The 11,480-nt window shown below is 40.6% G+C and overlaps 1 protein-coding gene across 2 annotated transcripts; it reads left to right on the forward strand.

Moving 5' to 3' along the window:
- The first annotated feature begins 430 nt into the window (after window positions 1-430).
- LOC103708547 (AP2-like ethylene-responsive transcription factor BBM2) lies at window positions 431-5,340 on the forward strand. Of its 2 annotated transcripts, XM_008793513.4 has the most exons (9): window positions 595-955; window positions 1,058-1,745; window positions 2,527-2,609; window positions 2,770-2,778; window positions 2,938-3,026; window positions 3,337-3,410; window positions 3,500-3,550; window positions 3,787-3,863; window positions 4,004-5,106. In XM_008793513.4, the coding sequence occupies exons 1-9, from the start codon at window positions 727-729 to the stop codon at window positions 4,894-4,896; spliced, it is 2,193 nt and encodes a 730-aa protein (XP_008791735.2). In that variant the 5' UTR covers window positions 595-726; the 3' UTR covers window positions 4,897-5,106. The 2 variants fall into 2 exon arrangements, with proteins under 2 accessions (XP_088566112.1, XP_008791735.2); XM_088709986.1 differs by lacking the exon at window positions 2,770-2,778 and having other exon boundaries at window positions 431-955; window positions 4,004-5,340.
- The last annotated feature ends 6,140 nt before the right edge of the window (window positions 5,341-11,480 follow it).

The following is an 11,480-nucleotide window of genomic DNA, read 5'->3' on the forward strand; positions in this document are numbered from 1 at the left end:
GAAGGTCAGGACTCAGGAGATGCTTAAGCTTTGCCTTTGAAATGAAAGGAATGAACTGTCACAAAAGCCTCATTTCTGTCGATTCCACAAAGTGTTAAACTACTTTCTTTTCCTGTTCACATAGGTTCAAGGTATTGGTCAAAAAACTTAGCAAAACCCAACCAATATACTAGCAGACTTGTAAATATAAACTAATATTCTTGTCACACATGCAGCTTAACCATCTCTAAGGCTTACCAAACTGACAAATAAAAATCTATCATCATTATATTTTGCTTAGATATTATTATCCTTTTATTTTCCTAGCTATTAGCCAGCCTGTCATATACCAGGCTACCATCAACTATCAACACCCTTGCATTGAGAGAGAGAAAGGGGGAGTCTTATTTGTTTCCAGAGATATATATATGAAGCCACTGTGCTTGCTTGCGTTTGAATTAATTGTTACTTTCTTTCAGGTTCTTCTGACCTTTCTTCTTCTCTTCCAAAACCCAACACACCGGCCCCTCTGTGATTCACATATCACCGCAGCATCCCCTTCTCTTCTCCTCCCCCTCCCCAATTTTCACCCTCTACAGCCACTGACCCCACATCCCCTCCCCTTTTCCCTTCCTTCCCCTTAGCACAGAGAGAAAATACTCCCCGTAAAAGACAACTCCCACCTCCCCCTCTCTTGCCCTCTCAATATCTATAATAGCCTGTGTGCCACCCCAACCCATCTTTTTAATGGCCTCTATGAACAACTGGTTAGGCTTCTCCTTGTCTCCCCAAGAGCTTCCACCCTCACAGCCTCACCAATCCCCCACCCTTATCTCTGGCGACGAGGTCTCCGCTGATTGCTATGGTCTCTCCACCGACCCTGCATCGGGTCCTCCCCTCGGCATCCCAACCCTCAGGTCAGATGGCTCTTTTGGCATCCTGGAAGCCCTCAACCGACCTAACTCTCATCCCCAAGGTCAGCTTGCTTTTCATTCACATATCTTGGATATTGGATATTCTTATCTCATCTCTTCTTATTCCTCGTATTTCTCTCCCTTTCCTTCTTTCTAATTTATAGACTGGAGCATGAAGAGTTTGGACTTCAAAGGAAGCTCTTCAGAGCTATCCATACTGGTGGGATCGAGCAGCAATCAGAACAACATGGATCATGACGAGCCAAAGCTCGAAGACTTCCTTGGTGGCAACTCGTTTTCTGACCACGATCAGAAGCTCCCACCGGGGTGCAGCTCGATTCCTGGGACCTATGACAATTCAGGCGACTACATGTTCTCCAATTGCTCCCTCCAGCTCCCTGCAGCAGCATCAATGACCTCCAATGGTGGGAATAATGGGGGGCTAATGAACAGCACTGGCACCGGCAGCAGCAGCAACTCCATCGGGCTCTCGATGATCAAGACTTGGCTGCGCAACCAGCCAGCCCCACTGCAGCAGCCAGAAGGAAACAGCAACATGGACTCAGCTGGGACTAGCAATTGCGGTCGTGGCACCTTGGAGGGAGGTGTCGGAGGGCCGATGGCGAGTTCGCAGAGCTTGTCGCTGTCGATGAGTACAGGCTCACAATCCAGCTCTGCGTTGCCACTCTTGGCAGCAGCAGCAAGCGGGGGAGGGGAGAGCTCTTCCTCGGAGAACAAGCAGAAGGGTAGTGGGAGTAGTCTTGATGCGCAGAGTGGTTCAATAGAAGCAGTGCCGAGGAAGTCCATTGATACCTTCGGGCAAAGGACCTCCATTTACCGGGGCGTGACGAGGTTCGACGTGCCCTCAGTAGAATATTTTACTTCCTCTATGTTATTGATAATACGCTTAGGTATCATCACATTTATAGATGATCCGCAGATACTTTTGCCATCAACGGTAGCAAACCCAAATCTGCAAGGACAATCTGAGAGAAGGACGACATATATATATTAGAGTACTTAGAATGGTTCGATCTGTTGATTTGAGCGGATTGAAGAGCCTAAATGGCCCACGGAGTATATTCATATCATGCAATCTTAGTTAACAAAGCAAATAGAATTAAAATAATGATTAATTATTGCTGCAAATATAGATGTGGAGCATGTTCTATTTTTTTCTTTCTTTTGTAGTTCTTTTAGGAATGGAAACGTGAAGATCACTTTTACCATTTCATGCAAATCTTTTTAAATATGCTTTCCTTTGCTAAGCACTAATCAAAATGATCATTCGTGGGGTGATTGTAATTACAGATCTTGAAAACACTTGTGGTTTACCTTTTTTTCTTTTCTTTGTTTGTTGTATAGATCTCATGAAATTACATTTTAACATTTTGAAAAGATTAGCTAGATTCATCATCATCTACGGTGAAACAGAATCCAAATGTCCAGTCTTGGATGTATGCAAGTTATGATCTGTTTGTAACTTACGACACGAAGCTACATATATATATATATAGTTAGAATATGCAACTGGAGAATTTATTTGCTTTTTAGCCTTGTTTGTTAGTTCTTACGTTTTTTTAAAGGCTAAACCTTCTGATTCTATTTTTCTTTCTTTCTTTTTGTTTAACAGACATAGATGGACCGGAAGGTATGAGGCCCATCTATGGGATAACAGTTGCAGAAGAGAAGGTCAAACTCGTAAGGGCAGGCAAGGTACATTAAGTTGCGCCATCGATATGTTTCATCTTCTTTCTGACATGCACTAGATTTACAACCCCTCAGTTTTACATTTTGTGCTAACTTTCCCTCTCTCTTTTCCTTCTGGGGCATTGTCACATTTTATGGAAATGGGTCTTGTTTCAATTACATGCAGTCTATTTGGGTAAGTAAAATATGCTGCCCTCCCACTTCTTTCAGTATATATCTCTTTGTATCATTACAGGCTTTCTTTTCGTTCACTGTTATTCAAGTGATAGGCTCAGGGAATCCTGAGTTCCTTTTCGATCTCTTGTTATCTCTACTTCTTTGTAACTTTTAACAGGTGGATATGACAAAGAAGAAAAGGCTGCTAGAGCTTATGATTTGGCTGCTCTCAAATACTGGGGTCCTACTACAACAACCAATTTTCCTGTAAGTTAAATTATTTACCCACTCTTTCGAGGGTGGCTGCTTCTAAGTAAACCTCCTGGCTGTCTCTGCACCCCTACCATCTTTATCACTGAGCGGTCATTTAGGGACCTTAGCTTGTGATCCTGGCTGTTTCCTTTCAACGATGTAGCTTATCCGCCATCGTCTCACTGGCCGACCTTGACCCCTGTTATTTTCTTTTCTTTTCTTTTCAATGACATCTGAGTTAAAATTTTATTACGCTCATCAATTTCTCCTATATTTATATTTTCCATGAGTGCTTAAGTGCATACTCGTGTCTGCACATATTCAGATTAGCAACTACGAAAAAGAGCTGGAAGAGATGAAGCACATGACTAGGCAAGAGTATGTTGCATCGCTAAGAAGGTAAATTTTGAACTCTATGATATACTTTTTAGTGTGACAAAAATGATCAGCTAACCTTGGAGTTAACATATTATTTTTAAATGATGCAGAAAGAGTAGTGGATTTTCTCGGGGTGCCTCCATTTATCGTGGAGTTACAAGGTATTTTTGCGTGCTCTTTTTGCTACATCAACAGACTGAAAAAAGATCTTCTTTTTTTTTTTTTTAAGTGAATACTGTAGGATTCAAATGTTATCACAAACTGCATTTTGATTTGATATTTGCAAGTACAAACTTAACTTGAGCTCTTTCCAGACTAATACTTTTGCAAGATTGTGTCAGAAGAATAATACTTATCCACGAAAAAAGCTTATATATTTGGTTTATAATACTGACAGACATCATCAACATGGAAGATGGCAAGCACGGATAGGAAGGGTGGCAGGGAATAAGGATCTCTACTTGGGCACGTTCAGTAAGTCTTTCTCATTTAATTGAACTGCTTTGAAGATGTCTTTGAACTTTTTTCGAATCAGAACAATGTCATTGATGATCACATGCCAACCAATTATTGTAAGCACCAATTTTATCACCTCTTTTATCATTTTTATATAGGTACCCAAGAGGAAGCAGCAGAGGCCTATGACATTGCTGCGATAAAATTCCGAGGACTGAATGCCGTTACTAACTTCGACATGAGCCGCTACGACGTCAAGAGCATCCTTGAGAGCAGCACACTTCCGATAGGTGGGGCTGCGAAGCGCCTCAAGGATGTGTCTGAGCACGCAGAGGCAAGTGTGGATGGCCGTCGGACTGACGACGACAACCTCACCTCCCAACTCACCGATGGGATCAGCAGCAGCTATGCCTCCCATGCTCACCACCACGGCTGGCCCCCCTTCGCCTTCCCGCAGGCGCAGCCCCTCGCCATGCATTACCCTTACAGTCAGCAGCGTGGCTGGTGCAAGCAAGAACAAGACAGCGTCATGGCCACAGCCCATACCTTGCAGGATCTCCAGCAGCTCCACCTGGGGAACAACACTCACAACTTCTTTCAGCCATCTGTGATCCACAACCTCATCAGCATGGATTCCTCTTCGATGGAACATAGCACGGGTTCTAACTCGGTGATCTACAACGGGAGCATGGGCGGGAGTAGCGGAGGCTATCAAGGTGTTGTTGGGGGGAGTGGCAGGTACGCTTTGCCTGTAAGCACAATGGTGGTGGATCAGGGCCAGGGCAATCAAGGGAGCAGTAGCTTTGGAGAGAATGAGGGGAAGGCAATCGGTTATGAGAACATGTTGGGCTCCACTGATCCTTATGGTGGTAGGAGTGTTTATTATCTCTCGCAGCAGTCATCGGGTGGGGTTGTGAAGGATAACGGGTATGATCAGAGTGGTGGGTGTAACACTTGGATGCAACCTTCAGTGCAGGCTGTTGCACCCAGGGCCAACAATGTGGCTGTTTGCCATGGAGCTCCTCTTTTCACTGTGTGGAATGATGCTTAGGTGTTAGGTAGGGAGGGATGGGTGGTAGGAGTGGTGGACAGAAGGGATGGTGGTCTTAGAGAAGAAAAAAAATGAACAAAAGATATAGAACTTAGCTCCTAATTTTGAATTTTTTTTTCTTGTACGGGTTTTCCTTCAGGAAGGAACTAAGAAGAGTCACTTATTTTTAGGTTCACTGAACTCTTCTTCTAACATAAGGATTCTTCTGAAGTTTTGGTGATGGCTTGTGAGGGTTGGTGGATGTGATCATCATTTCTCATCTGCTGTCAATTTTGGGGAACTTCGTTTCGATGAATCCTTGCAAAAAGGAGCTTTGCAACTTCAAATAATATTATGTTTGGTGCATCAAATCGATCATGATTTATCTCTACGCACATTGAAAGGAATAGCTTTGAGCTTTCAAACCTCGTTCATGCTTAATATTTATCTGTTTTTTCAGAGAAATGAATGCTGATTATTTTTCTCGAAGAAAGTCCCTTTGAACTTTATATTCATCTGTTACCGTTTCTAATATATATGCTTGTGGATGCTAATTTTTGAGGTCCGGCATGACAATGCTAGGACGTCCGTCACTATATCTTCCTCTACCATTTTTAAATGATAACAGTGAGGAATCAGATACTCAACACCATTACGAAGTAATGACTGGATAACACTAATTGAAATGCCTTTTGAGCATACTGCATGCAACGAGTAATCTCTCAGATGGTATTTTTTGAAGAAAGCTTACATATATGACAACTGACATTCTTTAATACAAATTTTCTAAATGTCTTTTTTATACCATTTCTTTGTGGTATGTCATGCTCTCGTCTCTAGAATTGTGGTGCAACTATACGTTATCGTGTGTATATATAGTTGCATGTGGATATCTGACGTTGCAATATTTTTGGAAAACTATTAGGAGACTGCAGTAGCCTAAAAGTAAAGCCTTAAGAGACTGCATGTTTCATTCAGTCAATTGTTGCTGGAAAGATTGCTTCATCTGCACCCTTTGGCATTTTTGAATGGTCTCTTCCCATGTGAGTTATTTTTTTGCTCTCTTCCCAAGTGCTATTTTTTGCGAGTCAGCATCTATAATTTACCAGGAGAGCACCAGTTCTGTACTATGTATCCGAGACCTTTGGATCATTGACTTGGATCGAGTTAATCTACAAGTCACTTTTCTCATATTTTACAGGGAATGACTTGAGATCTAGGTATATACTTAAGATAGTCTTAAATACTTTTTTTAATCTTTTGAACTTGCATCCTACGTATCCTAATCCTTGAGAATGGGACCTACCCTTTACAAATTAATATAGCAGCTAACAATCCAATTCAGAAAGCTTTTGACTGTCAGCACTCTGATGGCAGTATTAGAAGTAGATATGCTAAAGAAGGGAGATAAAATGTCCCCCACAGCTACCTAGAATTAATCCCTTAAGGAGGGAGTACAGTATAATGAACATATGTTCATGGAGTGAGACACGAGGACGTAGCAGGTTAATGCTTTAGATATCATTGAGCAATTGTCATGTGGTGCAACGAACAAATCTAACACACGAGCAAACTTTGCATGGTTCTAGAAGAGGATTCTTTCAAGGCCGCATGTAGGTGATCATTAACATAGTTCATCTTGAAATGGGTCCAGCTCATTTTTTTTGTTTGCATGGCGCCTTAGTTGCCACAAAAGAGCCCCGAGCTAAAAGGATCCCTGAGATATATAGCTTCTTACATTATCTTGCATGCCTCTTACTTTGTTCTTACCATGTTATACAATAGGATTTCGTCTTGTGCCCAAAATTTCGAAGCAGGCGGTTCAATTTTGATAATTGCAGTAGAACTAGAAATCATCTGCTCCAATAAAAAGCTTTTATATCAGGGGCCACTCTTGTCAAATGGCCCACTACCAACTTCTGTAAATACTATTACATCACCAATAAATTAACTACCGGGTGGGTCACACCTCCCGCTTCTATAAAAAAAAATAAAAATAAAAAGCTTTGATCTAGTCTTGGGAACACTTTGGTGCATAAGTCTTTCTGTGGTGCCCAATACACAAGGAACTATTCATTACCTTTAGAAAAGAAACTATTCGTTACCTTGGTCTAGGTGTTCTAATTTAGTAGTTCTTCAATTTGCAGTCCACCTTTTAGTGTAGCTTGAGTTTTCCTCCTCTCCAGATATCCATATCCCTTAAAACTGAAGGCACGCAGCCTAATTAATAAACTAGCGCCTTTAAAGATGATTCTCTCAATTAGGGTACCACATAAACTTTGCTGATATCCTTATTTGAGTTTCTCTTAAAGTACTTCCATTTTTTTCCTTGCTGGTCCTCCGGACCCTCATTACCAAGAATTTTAAAGGCTGACAACCACCAAGAGATTCAAGCACTAAAATAACCAGGTGGTTTCAAACAAGAGAGAGAGAGAGAGAGAGAGAGAGAGAGATGTAATTCGCTTCCTCTTTACCTGTACATGGAAATAGATCGGAGCATTTTGGGGACTTTAGCACATTTATCAATGTTTATAGAAACATTATCATCTTAAGTAACAACCAATTGTTGCCTGTTTCTTTAGACATGCCACCTCAATCCAACAATCGAGGCTACTGAGCGAAGCAAAGGATTGGAATCGCGAGCAACGAAGCTGATCCCATGGAAACAGCAGGAGAAATAACAAAACTCTGTGAATATATAAACCTTAAATAATCTAAAACTAGCTAGCTTTTTAGGGTTTTCTAAGCACATAGACGTCTATCTATACTAATACTATAGAAGCGGTAGTGGAGAATATTTATGTTATAAATATACTAACGAACGCATAAGTGCATCCCTTAACAAAAAAAAAAATAAATAAATTGCATGAGTGCATATCCATCTCCCTGCCACCTTGCCTGTTTTTTATTCTCAGCCACGCCCACCTCGGGAATCCCCGACATGAATTAACCTCGAGGGCGGCGAGGGGTATACCGGGAAAAACGACGAGAATTCCTCGGCCGCGCAGAGCTGTCTCGGACCATACAGACAGCCATGGCCCCACCACCACCCCGCATCTCTCTCTCTCGCTCTCGCTCTCGCCCTCGCTCTCGCGCGCGCCTCCCTCCCTCCCTCCCTCTAGTGTATGGCTTTTTGGTGCCGAAGAGAACAGCCATGCACCGCATGGGCTCCCAATGGCCAAACCGGACTGCAAGCAGCTGCGTGGGAGTCATTAGCTTTGGTAGAAGCAATGGCGCGGTGGCAGTAGGGGCCGGAGGTTGGTTGTGACCGTGGTTTTTTTTTTTTTTTTTAAGTGTGTGGGTGTTATGTTTTAATTTTTTTTGTAGCACTAATATGACATGTTGGTTGATCGGATTGATATGGTTGATTGGTTTGATTTAGTTGATGGGACATTTTCCATTTCATTGTCATGGTTTGGTTTCATTTGGAACTGGTCTGGTAATAGTGCTTCAGAAGCGTCCATGTTTTTCATGAAGTGATATTCAGTGTTGCAGAGCCTCATGGCAAACAGGGAGAATGGTTGCCAATAATAGATTCTATGCAAAGGGACGACAATGGTCAAAGATAGGAGTATGAAAAAGAGTGCCAGAACAGGAAGAAACTGCAGTGTTTTGGGTGGTGTTTCAAAACATCTTAAAAGCCTTTGTTCTTATCCGACTAGAGCTGGCCGTCATATGCCTTTATTTGTTGAAAATATCACTGATGTACTTATGAACGGTCGTCATAAAAAAGCTTTTTCTATTTCTCGGGTCTCTTCTTTGCAAAAAGAGCCCCCTATTTTTTCTTGCACTTGCTACTAAATGCCACCGCATCTTCGATCTTGAGGTAAAAGGCTACTAGAAGCAATTCAATTAAATTTTTGAATTTGGAAGCACCTCCTTAGTTACAAAGGTGCTGCTATAGTTGAATCCTAGAGGATAGATGTATTGGAAACTTTTACTCTGAGTCATTGATACCGAAGAATATGAAATCTACTTTTAATGAAAATGAGATCCGTGTGCCTTTATAGTTAAATTTTTCTTTAGTAGTTTATTCTTATTTATTTGTTTATTCTTGATTATTTGTGCTTATTACAAGAATTTGCATCCACGTTTTAAATTTCCAACAGAAACTATTGAGACATAAGTAGAGAACCATCGAGAAATAATAGAGGAATCACAAAATAACTAGTCTCTGGTATTGAGAGAGTATACACAACATGTCCTTTCTCGGAAAACCAATAGTAAACAAGCTCCCTGATAAAAAGTAGGGTGTAATTTAAATTTCAAATCCAAGCTGTTACCGGATCTTTTGCTTGAACGGGTAGATAGTTGCGTAGTTACAATCTTTGGCAGAAACTTCTGCCGTGATTTCATCCTTCTAGTTATTTTTTTAAAAGCCTTGTAGACCTTTTTTTTTCAAGATAAATAGAGGAGGTGACTACAGTCTTAGGGGGCTGAGTACCTTCGAGAGAAAAGTATTGCCATCATTCGTCTCTCTTCTCTTACTCTGTTTCTTCTCTTCCTCTGTCAATCCAAGGTGCTGTGAATCCATTTCTAACAGAGTGGTATCAGAGCAAGGTTAGAAGTGCAAACGGTCAGAGCAAAGGAAGAGATCGTCTCCAAAGTTGATTAAAGAGTAGAGATCAAGCGATCTGGGAGACAAAAAAAACAAAAAAACAAAAGGATGGCAGGTATTGGTGTAAGTCCACTTCTTCCTATTTTCAAAGGTGACAATTATCAGTTTTGGTCTGTTAAAATGAGGACTTTATTTGTTTCACAAGATCTATGGAATTTGGTAGAACATGGTTTTGTAGAATATAATCTTGAGGACCCAGCAATATCAGATGACCAGAAAACTGAAATGAAAGAAAACCAACTGAAGGATGCGAAGGCGCTCTTGTATCTACAGCAAGCAATGGATGAGACCTTGTTCCCTCGCATCATGTCAGCTAAAACATCAAAAGAGGCCTGGGATATCCTAAAAAGTGGATTCAAAGGAACAGACAAGGTAATCACTGTTAAGCTTCAAATTCTTCGACGTGAGTTTGAAACTTTTTTCATGAAAGATTCTGAGTCTATCACTGATTTCTTCACAAGAGTTTCTTCTATTGTAAATCAAATTAGATCTCTGGGTGAAAATTTAAGAGAACAAACAGTGATAGAAAAAATTTTGAGAAGTCTGACTACAAAATTTGATATTGTTGCTACTGCTATTGAAGAGTCTAAAGATTTAAGTACCTTGTCTATGAATGAATTAATGGGCTCGCTTTTGGTTCATGAACAAAGAATTAACAGATCTTCAGGTGAAATATTAGAACATGCTTTACAAATGAGGACAGAGCAGAAAAAAGAACAACCAAAAATTCAAGAGAACCGATCTCATGGCAGAGGTCAAAATGGCGGCAGAGGCCGTGGTCGATTCGGCACTCGAGGAAGGGGTCGAGGCCGATCAAATGACAGCCAGAGGAATTTCAATGAAGGTAACAAAGAAACTAGACAATGTTTTCTTTGCAAAAAGGTTGGACACATTGAAAAAGACTGTTGGTACAAAAATAAAAATCCCAATGTTCCTTTCTGCTCTCACTGTAAAAAATATGGTCATCTTGATAAAAATTGCTGGCACAAAAATCAAGCTAATTACCATGAAGAGAGTAGCAGTGAAAAGAAAGATGAGGAAAATATTTTTTTCTTGGCCTCTGCTGATGATTGTTCAAGTTGTGTTTGGTTTTTGGATAGTGGATGCAGTAACCATATGACAGGTGACAGAAAGATATTTCAACAGATTGATACTTCAGTCAGATCCACAGTTCGGATGGGGAATAATAGTGAAGTGGAGGTGCAAGGAAAAGGAACAGTTGCTGTAGACACAAAGAATGGTAAAAAACTTATTCATGATGTGATGTTTATTCCTGGTTTAAAACAAAATCTTATTAGTGTTGGACAACTAATGAGAAAAGGTTATTCTGCTATTTTTGATGATGACAAATGTGAGGTTTATGACAAGAAAACTGGAAAAATGGTAGTTGAAGTAAAAATAACAAAAAATAAAATGTTTCCTTTACAGTTTTCTGAATTATCCTTGCACGCATTAACTGTTACAGCCTCCGATGAATCTTCCTTATGGCATAAAAGATATGGTCATTTGAATTATGGAGGATTAGAACTGATGAGTCAAAAAAACATGGTAGTTGGCTTACCAAAAATTCAAAATGATGGCAGTATTTGTGAATCCTGTGTGTTTGGAAAACATCATAGGAATTCTTTTCAGACAGGGACTTCTTGGAGAGCCCAAGAGCGCCTAGCACTTGTACATGCAGATATTTGTGGGCCTATGCAGACAACCTCACAGGGTGGTAGCAAATATTTTTTACTGTTTACAGATGACTGCACAAGGATGATGTGGGTGCATTTTTTAAAAGCAAAGTCTGACACATTTTCTGTTTTCAAAACTTTCAAAGCTTTTGTGGAAAAGGAGAGTGGATGCTTTATTAAAACTCTACGTACTGATAGAGGGGGTGAATTCACTTCCAAAGAATTCACTATTTTTTGCAGAAATGCAGGTATCCATAGAGAATTAACTGCGAGTTACACTCCCCAACAAAATGGAGTAGCAGAGCGGAAAA

This window comes from Phoenix dactylifera, chromosome 13 (genome assembly GCF_051530095.1).
Source record: "Phoenix dactylifera cultivar Ajwa chromosome 13, Ajwa_hap1_PhDact_Kaust_v1.1, whole genome shotgun sequence".
Lineage (NCBI taxonomy): Eukaryota > Viridiplantae > Streptophyta > Magnoliopsida > Arecales > Arecaceae > Phoenix > Phoenix dactylifera.

Excerpts from the sequence above, each read along its gene's own strand:
- LOC103708547 (XM_008793513.4), top strand. The coding sequence starts at position 727 with ATGGCCTCTATGAACAACTGGTTAGGCTTCTCCTTGTCTCCCCAAGAG. Across the intron at positions 3,027-3,336 it reads CTACAACAACCAATTTTCCT|ATTAGCAACTACGAAAAAGA; the intron begins GTAAGTTAAATT and ends GCACATATTCAG. Across the intron at positions 3,864-4,003 it reads TCTCTACTTGGGCACGTTCA|GTACCCAAGAGGAAGCAGCA; the intron begins GTAAGTCTTTCT and ends ATTTTTATATAG.